The sequence below is a fragment of the Salarias fasciatus genome, chromosome 13 (genome assembly GCF_902148845.1).
Source record: "Salarias fasciatus chromosome 13, fSalaFa1.1, whole genome shotgun sequence".
NCBI classification, from domain to species: domain Eukaryota; kingdom Metazoa; phylum Chordata; class Actinopteri; order Blenniiformes; family Blenniidae; genus Salarias; species Salarias fasciatus.
The window spans coordinates 15,410,974-15,436,259 of record NC_043757.1 but is presented as its reverse complement, the minus strand read 5'-3'; the positions used below and the strand labels follow the sequence as shown (position 1 = coordinate 15,436,259).

The 25,286-nt window shown below is 41.1% G+C and overlaps 1 protein-coding gene across 38 annotated transcripts in view; it reads right to left on the bottom strand.

Moving 5' to 3' along the window:
• Positions 1-25,286, bottom strand: part of LOC115398907 (neurexin-1a) — a 248,292-nt gene that overhangs the window by 65,244 nt on the left and 157,762 nt on the right. For all 38 annotated transcript variants that reach the window (XM_030105923.1, XM_030105925.1, XM_030105945.1 and 35 more), the window contains one exon: positions 17,956-18,137. In XM_030105923.1, coding sequence (XP_029961783.1) covers positions 17,956-18,137 — 182 coding nt within the window. The remainder of the gene's footprint in view (positions 1-17,955; positions 18,138-25,286) is intronic.

Here is a 25,286-nt window from a genome sequence, read left to right as displayed (position 1 = left end):
GGAAAACTGACGGTAAACGATTCCTTGCCGACTGCCCTTCATTCAGCCCATAAACACAGATCTTATTTGTAGAAGATTGTTTAATTAAAACAATAATTCACTACAAGTCATTATTGAGGTCCCTAATTAAGCCAAGTTGACAAAGCAAGGTGGTTGTAGCAAGGTGGCACTTCTGAAGAGGTTTTATTCATCCCGAACAGAGGACACCCGTCCAAGTGTCCAAGTCATTGTGAAACAGAGCCCACGTCCTTCATCCCCTGTGAGTGCCTCCATAAGAGCAGATCAAGGTTCCATCCAAGATCCTCAAACTCAACAGAGATAAAGTGAGATCCTATCAACAGGCTCCAAGTCTATCCTCAATATCATCTCCCTCTCACTCTAAGTTTCGACCTTTTCAGAAGTCTTGATGTTGTCTTATACATCTCGGTGAAGTCGCATGGTTCTAAACAATCAATCGTGTTTGTCCATACTTCACTCACTCCCTACAACAACAGCTTCGTCTAATCCCACCTGGATTACTGCAAATCCCTTCAATTTGGCCTCTATGAGCTTATTCACAAGCTCCTACTGGTCCAGAACTCTGCTGCCTGTATCGTCACCATAACACCAGCTACCAGTCGCTCATCTTCTTGTAGTTTCATTACCACATTGATTTAAAAATTTGGCTTTGCACATTCAAAACCATTCATAATTCTCCATATTCAGGCTTCTTTCAAATCTGGACTTTCCCATGTGCCTCATCCATCAGCTGTTTGTTTTCACTCGTTGTTATTATTGCTGAGTCACAGGATTTTAACATATTTTTTTTTTCTAAATATTGGTTTTGCTTTGCTGAAGATGTTTCTGTTGTACTGTAAAACATATTTTTGAATACAATTAGAAAGAATAAGAATAGCAGCCTATTTGTTTTCATGAATCACCCTCAAAGATTTTCCCATGCTCGTGCTAATAATGGTGGCGAGCTTTCACTGCAGCTGTTTAGTTCTCAATATTGTTTTGTGCCAAACCCGAAGGACAAATGGAACAAATAGGAACACCTGTTACTTTAATTAAAAAAAAAGAAAGAAAAGAAATTAGCTCATGTCTTTTTTGTTAGTTTTACATCCCACAGTCAAATTAGACCCTCAGGAGGGCAAATTTAGCATATTTGACACCACTGGTCGAAAGATTCATTAAAAGCTGGAGAACAGACTTGGACTGCAGTGGAGATTCTCAGCACCGGGTCATTTCCAAATATTATCCCCAGAAATTTCCTCCACATGAAACAAAAACATCTCCGGGGCCTCGCTTACTTACTGTATAGAACTGCCTGGAAAAAGAAAACGCCACATAACAGCTCTCCTCTTCACTCGTCTACTACTTCACCCTTCGACAAGAAGCTAGAAGTGCAATTTTGTAAATCCGCCCAGGAGATCAAAGTGCTACCATGTTCTAATGGCTGCCACCCACCCACCATCCCTCTCCGATGGAAGAGCCATATCAGCAATGTGCGTCTAAGAAGAGCCAAGGCAGCCTGATTAATCCTCTAATAGTTCCAGAAAGAGATAAAGACAGATACTGCCGAGGCAGAGAGGGAAAAGAAGACGAAGAAGAAAAAAAAAACACAGTTATCACATTACGCTGTATGTTCCAGAGGAGAAAGCGAAACGAAGACAAGCAACAAGGAAAAGTGATGAAAATGATTACATTTTGCCTTCGCTGAGACTCGTGCACGTTTTAGCCTTTGAAACTATGAGGCTCTCCTATAAGCCTGCTGCCTCGCTGCAGAACCGTCTCCTGGCCTCCTGTCTCTCGTCTCCCTGACAAACTCAATCTGCTTGACAGGATGATAATAACCATCAAAAGGATTCCATAACTATAAGAAGTAAAGATCTGAACCCAAGATAAAAGGAAACTTACTGCCAATTCTGGTTTGAAAAGGGGACATGTCATGTCATGTCTGAAATGTAGAGGAGATTCTGGAGGCAGAAACACTGAAAGGATGAAAGTGCATATGAAGGAGGGCAATTTCACAATTTTTTTTTTTTTTTTTTTGAAGATTGAGCACCCACCTCGGCGTAGTTTGCTCGAACTTAGTGGGCATGATGAATGCGAAATCCTTTTGCGTGTTTGTGAAATACGATATGCATTCCACTTTTCCCCAACACGAGAGCAACACGCCAACAAGTCTCTTTTATCCTTTCAGATGAAGTGAATGAGTCAACAGTGCGGTGAACATCTTTTCGTGAAAATTTGCCAAACTCATTCTGGAACCGTCAGACACGACATGTTCACAAGCGCTTTCTGTCCATCTTGCACACTTGAGGGAATATCACTTATGCAAAGGCCTCAAGCAATAAATATGCAAATGTACCCATAGCATAACTACAGTCACAACATCACTGAGTGTATGTGGGCTGACCGGTAATATGAGCTGTGGAATATATTAAAGAAAAAAAAAAAAAGCTTCACTGACATGCTTGTGCATTACGCACATCATACTCCCTTTGGTAGCACTTACTTTAATAAACATGATTATATTGATCACACAGAAATGAGGCATTAAGTTTATTTATACAGCGTGCATTACCGTAATCTTTCCTCTATCTTGTGTTGGATGTCACACATTATTATAATATGTAGGTTTGACAGGACCCGCTGATGGGATATCAGCCTCTTCCTCCGGCTCCTTGTGGGCTGACACAGTAATAACTGCGGAATGGGTGACTTTAATATCTGGGACAGCGTATAGCCGCTTATTTTCTGAACAGTATCAATGTTAATGCTGGCTATATGTTTTCAAACAACGTATCGGATGTGAAGGCCGTTGTGTAACTTGTTCTTGTATTTTGTGCTAAAACTGTATTTGGTGGGTCAGTTTATTGTGATCTGTTGTATCATGTTTATTATTATCATCGTATTTCCCTTTTCCTTCTGGGAAGTTTTCAGTTGTGGCAAAATGATCTTTACAGTCAGAGTTTTCAGTGATGAAAGTATACTCACAATCATTTGGTTGTTTTGTTAAAGGTTCAGCTTTTCTATAATAGCCACGCAAATTAACCCCCAGTGTTCAGGCACAGGAATCAGTGCAGCTGATGCAATAAAATCATTTTTGTATTTACAGCAAATTTTGTAATTCTGAGCACTGGTCGCTTTTTCAAACAATTATCACCAACTCTCACGGTAAGTGGAGCCACCTGGCTCAGAAAAAAACCACCACCAACTGCCTGTATTATTTTCTCTGAGCACGACATCCATCAGAAAATATTCACAGCATGACTGCAGTTTCACCGCTGCGTTTGAGTGAAAACTTTGCAGAAAAATTCAATGAGCGCACCCCTTCTATTTGTTTTGGGTTTTTTTTTTTTTTTTTCAGATTTTTAAATCCCAAATCAAGCTTCAGGTTTGAGTTACTGCCTGTATTTTCAAGGTGACAGTCCAGAGAAATGCACAGAGAGGTCCCTCTGCCTGACAAACGGTAGAATAGCTATGAGTGACTCTCGGCCTTTCAGTTCGTCCGTGACACTGTCCGTCTTCATTCGGCGCTCTTAAATTGGCTTCCGAACCAATTGGAAATGGTGTTTTTATTATACGCCTCCCATAACTCCCCCTCTCATCAGCGCTTGACCATCTTTTATCTCGGGGATGACGTTTCCATTAGGGTCTGCCAACCTCTTACTGCGGCTCTGTGAGTTGTGGTGCTGGGGGAGAGCATTGTTAACCAGCACAACATCAACAGGACCTCGCTGGCTGGGGCGAGCTCCAGTCTCCGCCGAAGCAGTTCATCAGATGACTGCTCACCCAGAACACACACGAGCCGGCACACACGCGCAGACACACATGGCCTCGCGCTATCTCTCCACCACTCCTTTACTCTCAGTCTCTCATTTTTACAGAGACAAACACAAAAATTCACAGATCTGACAAAGTCAGACAACAGAGGCACAGAAAAAAGGCAGAACTTGGCCAAAGGGAGTGTGTCTGTCAGCGCTTCCTCGCCAGTTTCAGTGTTTCATCAAAGGTATGAGAGGCCCATAAGGTTCAACCTGCCAATCTGGCAGCACTTTCAGTCCCCAAACACAGAAGTGAGGTTCTTTCAAAGACTGAAGCCCGATGGCTCCCTGCTCTCTATGTTACTGTCTTCATTAACTTTTCCTCTGAACACAGCCCACGTTTAACAGTCGTGCCTCGGCTTTCGAAAACAGCACCAGGAAACACAAAGAACAGGGACACTCATCACTCTCTACCACAGAGTTTAAGACTGCTTGTTGACCAGGCCTGGTGACATTCTTGGTGCTAATGAGGACATGGCGCTGCCCGGTGTGTGTGGGTCGGCAGAGACATACGCTCCGGTCCCGCTCTGGGAATTCTAATTAGGTCTACATTATCAGACTGTCTGTCCACATTGGCCCTATCAACTACTATTTGGATGGATCATAAATCATTAGTGTAAGTGGTCACTCAGAATCTGAACAGTAAATGAAACATCTGAGCATGAAAATATTTAACTCACTCATTCGTAAAACACAAATAGCTTCTTATGTTATCTTCTGATTAACCTCTTTCTAGTTTTTCTCCTTCTTGAGGTGGCTGGGGGAAAACAGCCTTTCCTCCATCAGGATCTCATCAGGCCCTACTCCTTGACCTTTGCGCTTTGCTGTAAATGTCAGCTTTCTTTATGAGGCCTGTGATGAGTTTATTGAACAATTCACACTCTGTGACACACACACACACACACACACACACACACACGCACACGAACACAACACATGCATCCCCGCACTGCCAGGGGGATCTGTCCTTCACAGCCAACGACAATAACTCTGATTTCTAGGAGCTGAAAATGTACGGTCCTGAGAGCCACTGGTCTATATGACAGTAGCTGACCAGTAGTCTCAGCTACCTCAAATACATCCAAGGCTCAGTTTAACGGTGATCAATTTGGTTTTACATGAAACCAAATCTTTTATTGCATGTCTAGGAATGCATTAAATGTGCGACGACATCAATGACAAATAAATTAGCATGAGGGGAATTCATAAAATTATTTGGGCACACTGGTATGATTGACTCACGTTTTAACACTCTTGATAACAAAGTGGGCCCGACTTCTAGACAGCAGCTTCCCGTGTTCAACTGTAAAAGACTGTCACTGTCTCGTTTATTCTGCGGCTCAACTTGAGGAAAGGCCAAAATGAAGTGTTGCGTTTATCAAGTGTGTGTCTCTCCTCAAGCTCATGGTGTAAACAGGTTTTGACACAACACTGGTGTTTGCGCTGCCAAAGTACACTGCTAGAGTACAATCACTTTGGGCTGAATGTTTCTCCATCGCAACACAGTTATTAAATTCTCTGCATCACTTTGGCATTTCCTTACAAACCAGGACATGTGGTCCAAATTTGAGTGTACGGTGCCTTTCTGTTATAGCATTTTATCAATGGTCAAGAACAATTTGTCAGTGACTAGTCAAATGCTCAGGTAGAGCCAGTGCAGTTAGAAACTTTTCATGATTTAAAAAAAAAAAGAAAGAAAAAATTTCAGAAATTAAAGTATACTGCTATTGCAATTCTAACAATTTTCTTTAAATGTCCATATATTAGGTGAACTCAATTTGCCCAAACAGCTGAGTATTTAAGGTAAATAGCTGAGTGTTTAAGTCGTGCAGAATTCTGACCTCTGATCTTTATGTTCAATATTCTAAAAGCTCATCTGAAGGATGAAGAATATTTTCAATAAGCCTTTGAAGACCTGCAAGGTTTTATTTGAAGTATTTTTAATGGCGCGCCTTTGAAAAACTTTCAAGATCTCATTAAAATATACAAGAAATAACTGACTGGATATTACAGTGCTGTAAAGTCTTTCATGATTGTTCACAATTCTATGGTGTGAATCAAAATGAGGCAATCTGTAATAATAAATAATTGGGCCAACGGAGCTCATGCCATATGCTGGCTTACTGATCCGATCTCTAGTCATTCCTGACTCAGCGTTCTTCCGGTGCTCCGGTTTATAACGGGGGAGTGATCAGGCCAGGGTGGCAAGTACTTCTGCCAGATGATGATGAATGCCTGCATGAGAACTGTCTGGATCTCCGAGCCAGGGCTGGCTTGTTACTCCGCCTAGCGGAGCAGAGCACTGAGGGAGCAAAGACGGAACGGGTCAGACATAATACTTCTGTTTACAATGGTCTGCTCAGTCATAATACTGAGGGTAATATTTTTTTATTAAGTCCAATGCAAACACACGCACGCACATGCGCACACACCCATCATGTTTTGCACTTTTTGCATTGTAACACTTCAATTTTCAACATTAGGGGCAACATTTAAAAATTTGTTCCCAAAATTGCTTCTCTGTCAAAGATATCGATTTTAAAGCAAATGCAGTGTTCTGAAAGAGAAATAAATGAAATCATAGACCTGATTATTACCTGATCATCAGTTTTGTAAAATCTAATTGTTCTCATTGTGACACAAAACAGCAGTGTGTTGAGAGTCCATCTCCTCCCACAGCCGGAACAAAAATGTGGGCTTTAACAGGTCAGGTTTTTAATGTTTACTGCAGTGATCATGTTGGTTATCACATTGTTAAGCTGCACACCTCCCACTTAAATAACCATGATACAAATGCTGTCCATCATGGACCTACCAAGCTTTTTATAGTTTTATGAAAACAGAAACATTAAAGTTGGATAGAAAATAACTCGAGCGTTCACACTTCAGTCCTCTTTGAAACTTTTTCCCGCCTCCTCCATTTCAACATATCCTCTTTATCCCCCTGTGCTAACATCAGGTTTTACTTTAATGAAATGTTTGAGTCCTTAAACACCCCTTATTCTTTATCTTTTTGGCTTTATCCTTTCACATTCCTCCAACTTATCTTGTGTCTTTTCTTCCTTCATTGTTTTCGGATTTTTATCAGTCATCTTGTAGAGAAAGTCAATAACGGCCGCTACATTGAAGGAGCGTTGCTCTGCTTTGTTATTTTGTTCTTGTGCACCCTCCTTTCTGTCTTTTAGTTTTTGTTTGTGGCAGCAGACCTTATCCAGGAGATGTGCGTGAGATAAGGCCTTTGTGATGAAATAATACAACAGGCTGATAAAGCCTGGTGGGTGACTAGTTCACTGCTGCCTCTCTCCTTTGACTCCGAGTCCTCCTCTTCCCAGGGTATTCTAGAAAGTCTCCATTGAGGCCAGGAGAGATCAAAGTTTGTGTCAGCTTCCATCTTTATAAAATATTAATCCTCAACCTCTGTCAGCTGTAGTACACTGTTTCCAATGTCTTTTGTATTTCATGAAATGTGAATAATTTGAAGTATTGGACTGTCACAAATCACCATTGTTGTGAACCTGTGTTTTAGGCAATGTAAGACAATCTGTAAATTATGGTCATTTACCGACTAGCAAAATGCTGCATTTTAACATTTAGAACTAATCCATGAACAAATTGGCTGTGTAGTAAAATAGTAATTACACGTCCACCTCAGGGTGCGATCAGTCCAGATCTGGTCTCGGATCTGGGAGTCCGTGTGTGGAGTCTGCATGTTCTCTCTCTGGACGCGTGGGATTTTTAAATACATGTTCATGCTGACTCTAGATTGCTTGTAGGTTAGTATGTGAGTGCACCAGACTGTCTTTTACTTTGTGTTTGCTCCGTTATTGACTGGAAGCCTGTCCAGAGTGTAAACCTGCCATTACCCGTTGTCAGTCATTATAGATAGTAAAGTATAGAAGATGGATGGATGGCATTCCAGACATAACAATAGACTGTAAACAATGAAAAGAGCAACAAGGGATTCTACATGGATTTCTTTCTTAAAAAAACCTTTCACAGCCATCTGTTTAATACTGATGGAGTCACGAGTTCCAGGCCAATGCCATTACTTATCTGTAATCTACAGCACGTATTAAGATTTCATGAAGTGGTAATGATTATACAATTACTTCCAGCTTGGAAATATCATAATAATGGCTGCGACAACCAAGGTTTGTGATTTTATTGAGTGGATGTTTATGGATTAAAATAAAACAAACACACACAGACTGGATGACTAGCTGGCCATTGATTTGCGCTGCTATCGACTAAAGAAGCGTGGTGGGCGACACTGGCACTCAATAGCAGTTAGTTTTCATAAAAATAACAGCAGCATTCTGGCCTGTAATTGCCTTAGAAATGGCTGCATGGATGAACGAGTGGGCATCGAAGGCAGGGGTATTGATTACTAACAGGCATTTTTTTGGAAGATCTGTACATTGAAACAACACTTGGAAGACATCTCCAGCCCATTGAGTTTTATCTCATCGACACCTACACTCATCATAAACATGCTTTAATCCTATTAGGCCAACTGAATGGCCTTCGTTTCATATACATCGCTTTTTTTCCCCTCAGGGTTTAAGTCCTATAAAGTAATAAGTGCAAAAGATACATACACCAAAGTAGCACACTCTTCAAATGTTACATGGGGGTTTTATACCTGATAGGACATTAAAATGTTCCAGTGCTAAAGGGAGATTAAAACTTTGACTTCAAGTGTTAAGCCCAGTCTGGATCCAGCAGAGACGTACAATTCCCACAACAATTTTCTACATCTTTTATAGCAGCTCCTTGTCAGACACAAGGCTATTTCGCAAAATGCACTGGTGAGTTAAAGAGTTAAGGGGGAAGCAGCCACTTCAAGCATAACTGATTTATTAGGCCAAGTGAAGGGAGGAGACGACGAGAAGAAAATGAATTAGGCCTCACATGCACTTTTAATTACTGTTGTCAAGGTGTTTGCTTCGCCCTTCTGGGAAAAGCAAACCAAATCATCACTCATACCAACTACTTAGACGATCCACAGAATGAGCCGTAAAGTTTAGCACCTCTTCTAAGGTGCAACGTTTACTGCAACATAAACAAGACTCAAGCCCTCTCCCTGAAACATCTCTCTCGTCTCCGGAGATAAGGCGTGCGGCACGGCTGATAAACTGAGCAGAATGAGGCCACAGATCCAGGCGTGTCCTCCTCACCTCATCTGCTTACCTGAGGGATGGAGGAGGACAAAGGAACAACAACATGTGCCTGTCTGTTTGATCTCCCCGTGTGAGCTCTGCTGCACATGGAGGCAGCTGACACGTCATGGATTGTTTGCTCTTGCAAAAGGCAGCGCCGCCGAACTTGGCCGCACAGCTCTTCTATTAGTGGAGATATTCCAATGCACACGAGTCCTCTCTCACAGACAAAGCCTCTGCGCCTTTGATGAGGCTGCGGAAGAAACTTTCTGTAACCAGGGGCTCGGTTCGGACTTCCTGCTGCAGCGCTCTTCGCTTACATGGCTGAAAGACGAGGCATTGGCCAGACAGCCTGCCCCAGGAGGACATGAAATAAATATAAAATAAAACGAAAAAAAAAAAAAAATACACATCAGTCTTGCAATACCTTGTCAAGTGTTGCTCAGCTTCTAATTGGAAGTAAGATCTCTTCATTTCCCAGTCCATCCTTAGCATTATTGACTAGAAGGATATTAGAAGAGCCACTAAATCCATTATTCATAAATGAAAACGGTGGACAAGAGGAAGATGAATGTTTCTGCTGACAGTGTGGTTGCTTACTCAGAAGCCTGAGACATCTTTAAAGTGGATACAGTTCCCCACCTCACCAGGCCCGCTCAGCTGTGCCGATTTCCATATGATACGTCTTCCCTCTCAATCTCTTTCGCTTCCTGTCGCTCATTTACACTTAATGTTTCATGAGAATGTGCCACCTATTGGTGAAGGCAAAGGATGAAAAAAACAAGGTGCGCCACAGTCGTGTTCCTAGAATATATAATATTTTTTTCTCTGTGAATTACGAGAGAGTTACAAAAATAAAACAGAAAAGAGAAGCTATAAATCAGGACTGAAGTTATGCGAGGTAGAATGCCAGCAGCGCGAACCAGTTCACCTCGTCTGGCATGCTCCAAAATGTTTCCACTGCAGCACATAATTAAAAACAGCATGTCTATGTGTATTATGTTTGTGTATGGGTTACATACTTGAGTGGGAAGCACTGGGGGCCGGAGATGAGAGCTGTGCAGCTGTGAAACAGGTAATTAACTGAACCTGGACAAAGCAAGTAAACTTATAAATATTTCATTGCGGTCTTTTATATTGTGGAAGTCATTGATGATAGGGCACCAATAACAACAATTATGTGACCTGATTCTTTTTTTTTCCTTGACAGAGATGCATGTAAATTAGTTAAGGAGTCATTTAAGGATTGGACCACTTCAATCAGAATTTGCTCTGATGTATCCTGACTTGTCCTTTAACATAAAGTGCACTTAATACAACTTAGATTGCACAAGGTGAACTGAAATATTCAACATGGACATATTATTTAGTTAAAGTTAATATTGTAAAGTTAGGTTTCATGGAAAATTATTCACTACAATGCTTTATTTTTGTCTAAGGGGCTTTTTCACTAAATTATTATGAGTGATACCAACTAATTTACAGGTAAAGCCACCGCCATGTATAAATTCTATGTACTAGTGTGAGCAGCGTTTATCAGTATTCTGCATTTATGTGATCAGCATCCCTTCTGCTGAAAACAAAGCTGTAGTTAATGACTTTAATTGAAACGATAACTCAAAATAACGTGTATCTATGTTGAGCTGAGAAGCACTGTAGATTTTTCAAATCACTAATCAAAGCTGAATGTTTACACCCTTGGGGAACCTGAAATTGGTACAAGCAGAGGAAAACAGCAGAGCAATCACTGTCATAAAACAATTGTGACTTAAATTGACAAAAGCATGTTTATGCTTTATTTCCATTCTTTATCGGATTCGGCTGTGTTGGTCATTTGTTGAAATGATGCAAATTAAAATGTTCCAAGTAATAATGATACAACTGAAAATAAGCCCCATATGGGGTAGTAGTGAGATGCTGTGGTTGTGCTCACTGTAACGGAAGGAGAAAAAGTTAGACTATTTTTATCCCACCCTAAGGCCTGGGGCAGCTGTGTCAAGAGTCAACAACTATGGTGACTCCATGCTGCTCCGCTCCGGTTCCAAAAGCACACAAACACACGCACAATCTTTCCGCTGCACGATCTGGATGCTGACAAATGACTTTTACCATTTAAGCTTCGATTTAAACGGCACAAGACTGAAGGATGGATGAGATGTGATGGTGAGATGAGGGGAAAGAAATTAGGCTGAATGGTAAACAGCCACTGCGAGTGCACGGGGACGTCAGAGATGGTGCAGAAACACATCCATCGAATTTTAATAGCAAAAAAACAAAAATATGACGAACATGACAAAAAAGCAAACCTGCCTGGCAGTGTAGCATTAATGGTGAAATCTAATTTACCCCATGTTAGCCATGGCAATACGGCTCTGCATGAGGCAGGCCCATAACGTATTGATGTACAGCTTTGAGAATGACAAGCTGTACTCACTGTGATTTGTTACACTAATAAAAGTGAAGACACTTTATTGTCCTGCCCTCTCAAATACACATACACACATATCTTCCTCTCGCTCTCCTCCGCACACACTCATTCCTCTTCATGGACCACTTGGCTTTGTAGTGGCAAAGAGCTTGAACAAATTGAGAAATGATTGGAATTGAAAGATGAGTAATGGTGATTCTGGCGCTGTCCCTTCTCAATATGGAGATGATGAGATTTGATTCTTTGAGGTCAGGTACATCATCCGAGCCGAATACTTGTCCCGTCTATGACTAAAGGAGAGCGGAGGCCGTTCGCTCCCGTGTGCAGGCTTTCGCCACCATTGGTCACCGCTGACATAAAATCAATGCTATATTTACCAGCGCCATTAACACCATTCATCTCCACTTAAACAATTAAGGCTTATATTCTATGGCTTAGCCGTTTGAGGAGCACAGACATGCAGGTATTAACCTGTCAGTGTTGCCGTCCCGTCCTCCTCCGTGTTTGTGAGACTGAATCAACATTCAGGGACTAAATGAGGTCAGTGAAGCTCCCCCATCCTTTCCTCTCAGTGCTCTGTCCTCATCATGGTCAGCAATTAACTCACCATTACAGCACCATTATCAGTACTTTACCGCACAGAATACTGCAAAAACTGCCAAACTACTGACTAGCTAATTTCAGTTCTGAGTGCAGTGACAGACACACGGGGGAAAAAGCTTGAAAGGAAAAAAAAAAGCATCCAGTTGTGAATATAATATGTCATCGCACGCTAGAAAAGAGGTGGATCTGTATTACACATCAACCTCTAACACAACCATAGACATGATTACTGGTATTCCTCCTTTGGTTAACTGCTGCCGCAAGAGAAATGCAGTGATAAACAGAAAAATCACTTTCTCCAAAAGTGCAAGGCTTGATATAACGAAGCAAAAACAATGTGCTTGAACGGAGGAAAAATAAAATGTTGCCCCCCTGCTGCTTATTGTATTTTACTGAAGGTTCTCAGATTACATGCTCCGTTGCTTTTAGACCATTTTGATGAAAGTGGAGAGGGTTCACGGCTCCTGCTGTCTTACGATATTGTCCCAGTGAGCCAGGCAGATTGAAGAAGTGAGAGTGACTTGTGTCAGCACAAACTATGGGAAGTCAAATGAGTTGCAAGATGGATGTGTTTACTCATACCCTTTGTTCACTGGAGTGCATCAGTTAAATGATGAATAATGTCATGGGGAACAAACCCGTGCTTGGACACTTAGAAGCTAAACACTTACTCATAACTTTGTTTGTTGAGCTTTCCACATATTTCACATAAAGTTGCAGTGCGTGCACGAACAGTGATTCATGCAAGAGTCAACTCTCAAAACAGTCATTTCCAACACCGTCCTGGAAGGAAGAACTCCTTGATTTCCTTTGCACTTTTTTTTTTGCCAATTTTAAGCATAATTAAGCCCTGAGCAAAGGGAACATAGATGCAATAAGGCATTTTTAGCTCAGATATAATATGCTGTTAATAATTTCAAATCAGCTTAAATTGCACATCATTATCATGGCAGTTGTCCAGGCCTTTACTGGAATAGTCACCATGGCAACAAGAGTTCAAGTAATGGGAATGGAAAGCAGTTTTCCAAACCAAGAGGGGACAACCGTACAAACATGACAATACCTTCTAGATGTAAGTGGAATTCTGCAAGGAAAATCAGCATTTCGCTAATATTTCCAGTTTTACTCTAATAATAATAATGCTAGCCATCCATGAGGTCTGGACATTACAAATAATTCATTGATAAACCATAACTGAGCAGGACAGATCAACTACATACTTGTGAATCTTGTGGGTATTGCATGCAAGTCCCGTCTGTGTCTCTGCGCAGGGCTCACATAACAGGTAATTACTGGGTCTGAGACCCTAACATAGGAAGTATATGAGAATAAGATCCTTTCTCTGAGCAGGTGTTTTAATAGGAGTACTGGGGATAGCGTGACACCGGCTCTCTCCCGAGACCTGCAGCACCTCTCCCCGGTAACGATTTCACCTGTAGCGTCAAATCAGGTTGCACCATATTCACTTAATGAAGCACGCGATTGAGAATAAGCAGAGCCCAACACGTAGGGCGAACAGCAAAAACACATAAAGGTTGACATTTTCGTTCTTAAAAATGGCAATGCTCAGACAGTGGACCTGGTAGTCTCTCTTCTCGAGCCATTTTACATGATTAATAGGGTAGAGAGCCGGAGTTGAAACTGCAATTAAAGGTGTGTTCCATCAGAAGAAGAGCCCCCTTTCTGGTAGTCAGCTAAAGGAGGACCGAGGGGAGCAATGCTACACAAGAGAAGTCATTATTTCTCCACCATCCTCTCTGCTCTATGGAATATATTAACTTCACAGTGTTGTTGTCTTAGCTGGAGTGCCTTCATTGCTTGTGTTTTTTTAAAGGGATGCATGCAATTAGAAGACGGGAAGGAGAAAAGTGCTTCGAATAGTCCCCAACCCCCACACAGAGATTGAGTGCCTGCACAAAACAAGCTCAGCGGGCCCTTGGGGGCCCCACCTGAGACTGAGGAGGGCCCGTGACAGTCCGTGTCACCATTGCTCATTGAAAACACAAAAAGGAGGAAGAAAACAACTGCAAAGCTTTCATTTCAGCGGGTCTATGACCTCCAAAAAATATACAGATAGATTTCCAATAACATAACTCTGTCCCTGTTTTTGCAGAGAAATATAAGTGATATTTTTATTGTGGGGGATAAGATAGTAATGTAAAACAAACCTTGACTTCAACAGTGTGTTGCCAAATTTTGCACAAGTGACATAAAACTGTATTAACATTAACATGTTTGAAATAGAAGGCAGCACACACCAACACCCTGCTAACTCTGTACCAATTCCTCTTCTGTACGGATTACCCCTGCTGCATAGAACCACCAAGGATCATTACATCCATAATTCCTTGCTTTGCATAATGTCATTGTGAATATTTTCCTGGATTTGACTTTCCGCCACAGTGCAATTAATTATGTACATAGATTCCTTGCTAGAACACACGCAAGTCTCACATTTACATGGGATACTTGTTCGAGTTGCCTCATGAATATGCTTCACCTACAATCCCCCTCACCAAACGTGAGAGGGATTGTAGAAAATCACCATAATTGGAGAAACGGTGGGAACATTATTATGAATCTCGTCCTTCCATGTGCTCTACAGTAATGAGCCTGAGGAAAGTGATTGTCATACATTTGATGGTTCGCTGACTTCACAGTCATTGTCTTTATCTGCGATGGAAAGGAGAGGCGGGGGAAGGATCACAACTCCTTTGAGGTGCATTTAAATCACAGTCTCCACATATTACTCAGAAAATTCCCTCTTGAGAGTGTGAGCTGAGATGGCGTCCTTCAAGCCCCGCTGGGTTTCCTGTCATCATGAAATGGGAGCATGAGATTAGGGGGGAGAGGGATGTAGAGGATGGAGCAGGAGGGGGGGGGGTAAATACTGAAATCTGGTCTAATCCTATCTCATACAGCTGAAGATATGCTCCTCCTAAGACCAGAGGAAACTGAAAGGAATAAGGGGAATACCACTGGGAATCAGTCTCATTAGACGTTGTTTGAGAAATGCGCTCCAATTCCAGAACTGACTTATGCATATTCAATAATAGAAATCAACAATATTTTCATTGCAATTACTTCAGAAAATTGGATATTTAAATAAACTCAAGGAAAACTAACAACCAAGATAGTATTGCTTAAAATTAGGCTACAGAGTTTACTTGTAAAGCACAATCCAATAGTTCCACAAGACCAATATTTTTCTCAGCACAAAAAAAAAAAAAAACAGCTAAACTTGCATAACAAAAGCATCATAGTAGAAATTTTGCACAGCTCATTTGGTTTAACAGAGTGCTAATAAAACACATATTTTGATGGATAAGGAGGGCATAGAGCGCATATCTAAAAGGTTTTTGTCATAAAGTGTTCCAGGTTCATGATATAATGTATATCATCCTCAAGGTATGACCCTTGTAGTGAATAAATCTTACTGTCAATTATCATAACAAATCTTTTAAAAGATGCGTGATATTTCAGAAAACATTATTGTATTTAATACTAGCATTTTATCAAACACTGTTGCAACCTGCTTAAAAAAAAAGTCAGAAGTCTTTGCACCAGCGCTGCACGTTGTTTGCGTATTTAACAGGTTTGTTGCTCCTCTTAAACAACAAGAGGAACAAAACCCAAGAGCATGACTTTTGTGTTCCCCTTCATGTGTCTCTCCTCCTCACAGCTCCACACATTTTTCTTTTAATGAAATGCAACATTTCACAAAGCTCCCAGATTAATGTGCAGGAAATAAATAAATAAATTGAAGCATTCAGGGAGATTGCTGATGCGAGAGGTGAGGGAGATTCTCACAACCCACTGCCCCTGCTGGAAGAAGAACATGCCTTATCAACATTTCCTGCCTGCAAAATGTCAATGGAATACTACACATTTCATCAACGAGGCCATGCGTGCATCTGTTGTAGCGACATGATCTCTCTGTCTTGTTATACTGTGCGAAACTCCCCTCTCTCACCTCTCCTGTCTGTGAAGTTCAGGTCACTAACCTCTTACATTCATCACTTGCACACAGTGGATCTAAAACCTGGCATGAAGGCTGAGGCCATTTGCTTCTGTTTCCACTTAGAAATGAACTTTGTATTTTCTCGGAAAACACCTCGTTGCATTCTGTGACTTCAGCACTAAAAGGAGAGATGCTGAAATGCACAGGAAGGAGCACACAATGTAATATGTAGCAAAGCACCAGCTGGAGCATCTCAACCGATTCCCCTTCACCTGCTATCACAAATAATAATCAACTATGTGATATTCAAATGCAATCGCAAATGTGCGTGAAATAAATGAACACAAGTGCAAATTGTAAAAGCAAATTTGTATGCCGACTAATTCAGTTCCAGGATGGGCGTGTTGCTTCGTGAAGCTCTGCTGTCTGATTTCATTACAAACAAAGCCATATCTATGCAATCAAATCATATACAGACATTGGGTTTTTTTATTTTTTATTTTTTTTATTGTGCTCATAAAAATAGCACATGACGGAAATGTCTCGCGTTTAGTCCCTGTTCAGGTGTTTTTCAGGCTTGTGGAATGAAGCCCAGAAAGCCGTACAAGGACCACCGTGGAGCATTCTCACATCTGAGTGAGCACATCTGTCAATTTACAACCATATTCCAATTTATGTCCCTTTGAACATCTTGTTGTGTCCCTGTGTGGCATTTAGCGATAAATGGTGTGTGTGAAATAGGTTGTATCCTTTTAAATAGGCCAGCTACACCTGAATTTAAACTAGGGGCTAAAACTCGCTTAGCCTTGAGGCAAACGAGGTAAAAAAAAAAAAAAACAAGAAAAAGAAAAAAAAAACACACACTTCCAACACCGAGTAAGCATGGAGGTGTCTTATGAGAACAACATCACAGTGGCTCCGTGTCCTCAGGACAAGCCTGCTTATGTCACTGTGTGCTTACTGTATGTGTGAATCTCAGTGTGTGGGCAGTTGGGGTTGAGGCAAACTTCAAGACCAATTTCATGTCTGTATGTGTTCCGGTCTGTGGCTGTGTGTGTGTGTGTGTTCCTACATGCTCCTGGCCAGCATCAGCGTTGTTGTCAGTAAGTGGGTGTCAGCAAGAGGAAGGTCATGTGGCAGGCTGCGCAATTATGTCCAGGTCAGAGACACGGCGTATGGAACCAGCCCTTATTACGGCATCATTTCCCTCCTCTTCCCGTTGCAGACACCGTAATAGCCAGAACGCGCAGACAAGCGAAGGTGAGGAAGCACGGGCTCCTTGTCGGTACACATTAACACAGTGTTTGTCACGCATGCTACACTTATTTAATCAAGATTTACTTTCTTCTTCAGTGATAACAGTATCCAACACGTTCAACACAACCGTTAAATCAGTTAAAGGCTTCCTATACTACATGCATTATTTACAAGAACATCTTGAATGAATGAGAAACAACCAGACACTCAGTAGTAAACTGAGTCACTGAAGTTTTGGAATACATACAACTTTGTCTTTTTTTTTAATGGGTAAATGTGTGCACGACAAATAAATGGTGCACATATTGTGCACCACCTGCACAATGGCGCATAGTGCTTTGCAAAAAAAAAAAAAAAAAAAAAAAAAACTAAACTACACAAAGAAGTGCAGTGTAACAGACTGGATAAAAGTGGCTTTAGTTGGTCAGTAAACCAGCTTCCTGTAGCCGCCTCAGGATAACAAAGTGACACTAATGTGCCACAATTTAGGACGTGTGCTCCATCGGTGTCACGAGTGCCGTTAATGTTCTAATAACATGACCACTGGACAGGAAGGACACAACTGCGCTGACTTGAAAGCAACAATGACCCCTGCCCTGGGTTTCAAACCGCACCTGGTGATGGTTCATGTTACCCACTCTCACAAAGGAACCTTTGTTATCTGGCTCTAAAACATTGCAAATGAAATACTTTTTGCAGCACTTGAAATGATGTAATAAAATGTTCTTGACTTACAATGTGGAGCTTCAAGAAGTCTCCGAGACCGGAGGAGCTGTCCACCCTCACCAGGACAGCGTCCTTCAGGTGTGTGCTGAAGCCGATGGCTAGTCGGTCCGCCCTCGTGCTCGGACGGTCATTTGGCGGCCATGTGTATGTAATCAGTCCACCATCTCGCCCAAATATGTATGTTGTTCCCGCTGGAGAGGCAAAGGAAAAGAAGAAGAAGAATAAGCAGATGATTATGGTACACACTCTCTGAGGAACATCAAATAGACGTAAATCACCTGTCAACAGAAAAACATTAATAACGTAGGAACGTCGGCATCAGAGCCATGTGTACGGAGAGCTGAAGTGTTATTGTGCTGAGTAATGAGTTTGCAAAGCACTGAGCAACATATCACTCCTGAACAGCTCTCAGCCCCGTCTGAGAGTTTAAGTACACTCATGTCAATTCATGAGTAGGAGAAAATTCAGCAAAAACGAGGGAGGCAGGTACCGAGGCCGCGTTCCTCATGATGCTGCACAGTTACTCAGTTTCACTGCTTCACCTCGAGAGGACAGAGATGCAAGTGAAAACAGGTGAATATGCGGTGGTGCCCCTCGTGCCGAAGCACCCAGCGTGCGAAACGGGCACCTTTCTGTCTTTTGCACTTGAAGAGCAGCCCGGAAGACAGCCGCAGCCTGCACCAATATTGACTGGCTGGTCCCGCGAAGCCCTTCTTGTGACCTCCAAACCAGCCATTTCCTGTCTTGCTGCATTTCTTTGTTGTAGTAATGTGAACAGAACGAGGTCGACTGGATCCAGTCATATGCCTTTGAAGACGCTTTGCTCTTTGGCTTCATCAGTTCATGCTGTTCACATGACGCACTATATGACCAATTTCTGTCGACCTAAATCCGTGTGCACTTAAATGCCTTCTATTTGCACAAATGGGAATATACACAGACATATTACGTTGTTTTTTTTTATCATATGAAAGAACTGAGAACGGCCTTCAATGGGAAATGAGAGAGAGGTGTCTATACCTGAGAGAATGCCTCGCAGCAGTCTGCCTGTCACTAAGTCAAACTGATATTTGGAAAGAAGTCCTTCTTTAGCAATAATGAAGAATAATAATACCCAAGGAAGTCTCCCCCGGCTTATATTCACTGTTGTGTCTCGTGTTTTCAGATTAGAATAATGTATTAATACCTTGCTTGCCAGGACACAGAGAAAAATATGCCGGTGACACAAAGTGTGTACATGTGTGCACAATTGTGAAGGAATGAGTATGAGATTTGGAAATAAATTGCTGCCAGAATGGCTGAAAATGAATGCAGCTGTCAAATTAGCATAAAAACGGCTATCTTCATGAAAAATTAGACAAGGAGCAGTGCTAGTCTGTTCTGCATTTCCATGTGTGAGTGTGAGCATGAAAAAGAGACGGAGAGAGTTAATATTCATAGGGGCAGGGAGTTAAACTGCCTTAGCCCGAACAATAGATTATAAATCATTCTGACTGTAATTCTAATATTTTCTTGTAAACCATTTCACAATGATATAAAACTATCGATACATTTTGCATTTATTTATTTATTACTGCTCTTTGCTTCTCTTCGGCTCGTCCTCACAGCATAGCGATTAAAGCGTGTCTCACTGCTTTACTCCCGAGTTCCACGTCCAATTTCATTCCCACATGCGAGTCAATACACACAGTCGAGCATTCGCCGCGAAGAATTGCGTCATTAATTAACAGTAATGTGATTAACAAATGAGGCCGGGACATCCAGATCTACGGTGGGATTTACTGTTTTTCATAAAGCATCACCCGCATTTGTAAAATGTAATGATACAACACTGTAAGCATTTCTGTTCTCCTAATGGATAAAGCGTTACGAAGCTTGATGACTTCTATAAAGGAAAAGACATTATGTGTAATATATTTGTGAGGCCGGCATCATTTCTTTTTCATGAAGTCTGGCGGCTAGCTACCACTGCAAACTCTTCTTGTTCCACTAATGCATATCTGATGTTGGCCCCCGTCACAGCCCGATTTCTAATTCATGTAGCCTGCGTCGGACTGTTGTCACTGTCTCTGAGGTCGCCCCAAGGCACCTAACACTTGCTCCGTGCTCCAGCTTATGATAATTAAGTGCTTTTAAACCCTGTTCATGGTGGAACTCACTGGGCCCTGAAGCATACATTCACCCTCAGTCTATTTGTATGATTTGACACCCACTTCATCCTACTGACAGCTTATTTATTGTTGGTGACCTCCGAAAATGAGAAAACATAACTCATCTCAGTGGACTGGTGTGGAGATCTTGCTGGTAGCACTTTTTTTTTTTTTTTTTAGCAAGGTAGATCAACAGCAATGCACTCAAGACATCATGGGTCAACAAAGATAAAATATTAAATGGTTGTAAAAACAGATGTAGTGACTGTAGATAATAAGGTTGCCAATATGTGGTGAAAGCTGTCTAAAATCCATACACACTAGTGGAAAAACTCCTGAAGGGACTGTTGAGGATTAAGATACATGAAGGAACACGGCTAATACACACCTACACAGATGTGTGTAGCATAAAATTAGCAGGCACGTGCCTGTGCAACCCCAGCACTGTTGAGTAATTATGCACTGGTTTCCATATTTGTTTGTGTACTCTCCTGGGACGCCGGCGTTGATATGGATCTGTTGTAGTGACTTGATACAGTGGTGTCCTGGAAATTCCTGCCTGCATGTTGTCTCTTTAATTTGACAAGTGATCCCCTTTATTGCCCATTCACCTTCAGTCTAATAATAAAATGCAAACGAAATAAAGGACAAGCTGGAGGTACAATGAGGAGGTCTGAGGCACAAAGTACTTAGAGGAGTTGCTCCACACAATGCAGGGCCTGTGAAACAGAACCTAATTAAAATGTTCTCGCTCCTTGTTCCCACATGCCTTTGTGTATGCATCGCTTGCATTCATGCGCCTTTCCCCAGAGGAGTCACACAGCAGAAACCAAGAAACAATGTGTTGGAAAGTTCTATTCAAGACCAGATCGAACCTCCAGGATGAACTTCTCAGCCACCAGTCTGCCCTGTTAGGTGATAATGAATTAATCTGTCCTCATGTTGGAGTACATTGGGAGCTGGCTGCTCTCTGCTGTGTCAGTTAACATCAAAGAAGATAAACATTGGCAGATCAAACACTCTGCTTTCATTAAAAATGTAGCGCCATCCCCGGAGTTCTCCTGCATTTGGCCAGAGAGGTGTGTGGGATAGGAGACAGCAAACATGAACTCTGTGTTAGAGCCCTCTTGGTATTAACTTTACAAGGTCTCGGCGTTTTTTTTTTTTCTGCAGTCATGATGCACCACAGCAAACAGGTCTATATACCGTGTGTGTTCTACTAAGTGATGCAGTGTCATATAAAGTGGCGGACAGGTGTGAGCAGAAGCGAGGGCCCTGGCCCGGTGCTTCGGTTCTAGCAGCTGTGGGAGAAGGATACACAAACCAGGCGGCGTGTTTGACTCTAACGCTCCGCCGAGGTCGGGCCTGCAGACTGTCTTTCCTTTAACCTCCACCACGGCCATCACAACGCCGCTCATGTTACCACCTCTGCCGAGAAACTGGGGAGGAATCCAATCATAATTATATAGTTGTGATGGAAATATGAAAAGGAGAGGTGACATTATAGATCTGCGCAGGTTTCCTAACACATTTCTCTCTATTTGCTGCTGCAGATTCCCGTAATGACTGGTGTGTAAAAATAGACTCACTATGATGCGGCGCATAGAGTGCCTTTTTTGGGTTTTTTGTTATCGTTTCAAGGAACTTCTTGAAAAGACTTTCAAAGAAATGCATTTTATACGCTTTCTCAATTTAACACTTAGTTGTTCAAATCATGGTGAAAATGAGCTTAATGAAAACGACATCAGTAAGATCTGGGAAGCACTCTCACTTGTTTGTGAGGAAAGACAATAAAGCATGTAAACAAATAAATATATTGCTGCTGTACAACCTCAAACAAATTACACTAAAGATAGCATCAGTTGCGGGTATCTTTGGTCTGTGCATCCTCCGGGGAGGAGAACAATTAAAACAAGCTTAATGATTCCTATTGGATTACCATTTCAGTTTTCTGAGAAATCATTACCACGATTTATGAGGACACTATTGTCCAATCCAACACTATCGGTATCTGGTAAAGGAGGTAACGCCGATCAATGCTCCTGAAGATTTAGTGCCATGAGGGAAAATTGTGAGTCACCATGATCAATCCCCTACTTTTGCCTGGAACTACCTTTCCCTGACTCCATTTTGCCTTTTGGGGCAATTAAATGGTCGAGTAGTTGAGAAGATAAAGTGAACAATAGAATGTGTGGCTGTAAGGAAAAAGCACTTAAACACAAGGCTAAATAACTGTCTGCATGTTCTATGTGGGCAGTGACCAGCGAGCATAGTGGAATGCAACACCTCCTCCAGCCATTCGAGATATTAATGCAAAAGATTTGATATTTATTGATCTATGAGAGAATGTGTGACCCAAATCCCCAAACTTGCACACTTAAAGGTTTTTCACATATATTTCTAAGTTTTTTACTGCTTTAAGACAATGATAAATAAGTTTTCTTTTAATTGTTTTTAATTTTAAAGAAATACAAATCTTTATATTAAAATGTGAAACTGTTAGAATTTAGTTTTTGTCACAAAGCTTATGTAATACAAGCACAATTCATTCAGTCACAAGTAATGGAATAATACTTTGATCAATGACAATATTACATTGGTTTTTTTCCTTTTTTTCATGAATTTATCATCAATTTTCCAGCATATACTGTACACCTTGCAACAACCAATAATGAACACATTCCTATCCTGTGATCATTTTAGCCTTTTCTGTATGCAATAAAGCCAATAATGTAGTAGTTTATCAATAATGTAAGAAGGATTTTTTTTTCCAACCATGCCTGAGAGAAAGTATTGTATAGAATGTTTTATTAATATCCCTTCCAGTATATATTTTTTGATAAGCAAACTGCAATAAAAAAAAAAAAAAACAACAAAAAAAAACATGTTTATTTCGAAGAAATCCAAGTCCTGTTTATGTATTATTACATTACTGGTTGCAGTCATTATGTTTTGAAAGGATCTTTTTATTTCTACTTCAATAACATAATAACTGATTACATTACTAGGAAACTTATATTATTGGGGATCAAATATGCTATTAGACTGAAAGCTTTATTACAATGGGAAAGGGCCAACATTATTACATTATCATCTGCCTTCATGCCTTCAAAAACATGATTTTTGAAAATTTGCGGGATCATTTGTGTCAACTGAATTTCTCCTATTGGCTAATCTTCTGGTTCTTCCAACAGATTTTATATATACAGTATACACACAATATACACATTCCTTCAAATATACATTTGAAGGAACTCTCCACTGATGCCAAGGACCTTCCACATGTTTTATTTACCTGTGTGTTGGTGTTGGTGGAGAAGCTTCTCTTTAACACCCCTTGCTACCTTTTCTTCTAACAAACTGCATCTATTTCATGCCGCTGTGCATTTTGCAACCAAGGACAACAGTGTTTATTTGGAAAGCCATCAATAAGACATTGATGATGAATTCAGCAATAAATCTCACTTTTTGTCTTTATAACTGCAAGGTATCACTATTGAAACTGATGTTTCATCTCTGTCCAGGTAGAAAATAATAGTTGAACCAACACTGAATCCACATTGTGTGTGTTGATTGACCAGTTTTATTTATGTCTGCTCTTTGGATACCTTTATTTTGATATATTTTATCAGGCAAAGATATTTGACCTAAACTGTTTCAGACTCATTGAGGTGATGATGTTTGAGATTGTGCTTCTGGCAATAAAATAATCCATTCAAATACGCTGCATGTGACCTCATGGTGACTTATGTAGTGAATGTGTTTTTGTCACTTCACATGTGACCCATTTCTTTCCTAAATTTTTTTTTTCCTGCGCTGTTCACATTTTGCTGCTGATCTTTTCTGTAAACCCGAGGATGCCTCTCTGGATTGTCCTCAACTTTGAGCGCATGCACTTTTCTCCCGGCGCATGTTGGGGCTTTGTGTTGGCGGGGTGACATTTCTGTCAAGGTTTTTCTTGTCTGTGGCTGTTTGGTGTTCTGGCGACGTGCTGTGAACTTTGCGGCTCCAAAGTAGGAGCCACAGCATTAAGAGTTTTTTGCTGGTTGCCCCTTCACCTTCCGAGACCACTGCAGCAATGGCGTGCTGCGCGCCGCACGTTTACATCCACCTTTATGGAGTCGTGTGTGTGCAGGTATGGATCATAGTCATGAAGTCACTGAGTCCGTTTCTACATATGTAGGCCAATTCCACTTTGAAGTAACTCCCTCAAGCAGGAAAAAAAATGTACTTCAATATTTTCACTACAAATATATCCACATGTGGCTGCACTATGAATAAAAAACAGGCTGCTGGAAGAAACACTGTCTCTAGAAACTGATGCTGGTTTCATTTTCAGCTAATGTCACTGAACCATTAATTTCATTTTCACCCCAGCAACACGGTGCCCTAATATCTGCTCTCCTTTGCTGAATAAATTTAGTGACACAAATGTGCTTGTGAAAAATCGACACCTTTTGCACTGGGAGACAGTTTTCAAGGGAAATATCTATGGCACGCTGCTTCAATCAATATTTCATTTTCCAATAAATAAATTCTATTTTCAATAGAGGTTCTTTTCTCTGACTAATATCAGTAAAGCAATAACAAAAAAAAAAAGAAGCAAATATTAGAAGACCAAGCAAAAGAGGTCAACTCATTTATTAATAATTGCACAAATGATTATCTTTAGGTCAAGAGAGAAGAGCATTGTTCCTCAAAGGCATCACTGTAAAGCTGACCTTCTGTCTACAACACAAAAAGTCTTTTTTCAGGCTTGTTTTCGTTCTGAGGCGATGTCAAATTCTTATGAAGCTTTAATTTTTATTGGGAAAGCTGCTTTTACCAAAGTATTTCACCGTGTGATCGTGACTTCTGGGGCGATGTCAAAGGGCAGCCACAGCATCACAATGAAGGCTTCAGATATTAATTCAATCTTTTGAGCGTGTGGGTTTTTAGATGAGCTCGAGTTATTCAATCAGCCATTCTAATTTTAAGAAAGACTAAACTCACATCATTTCTGTCAGTTCATCCATCCATCTCTGCTCTGTACACCTTTATTCAACATAGACCCCCAGCTGACTATGGGTGAAAGCAAAGTGCACCCTTCAATTTAGACAATTTAGACTGAAAAACTAACCCCCAATGCGTGTTTTCTGGCTCATTAAAAAAAGAAGAGAAAGAGAGAGACCTAAAAGTCAGATTTTAACT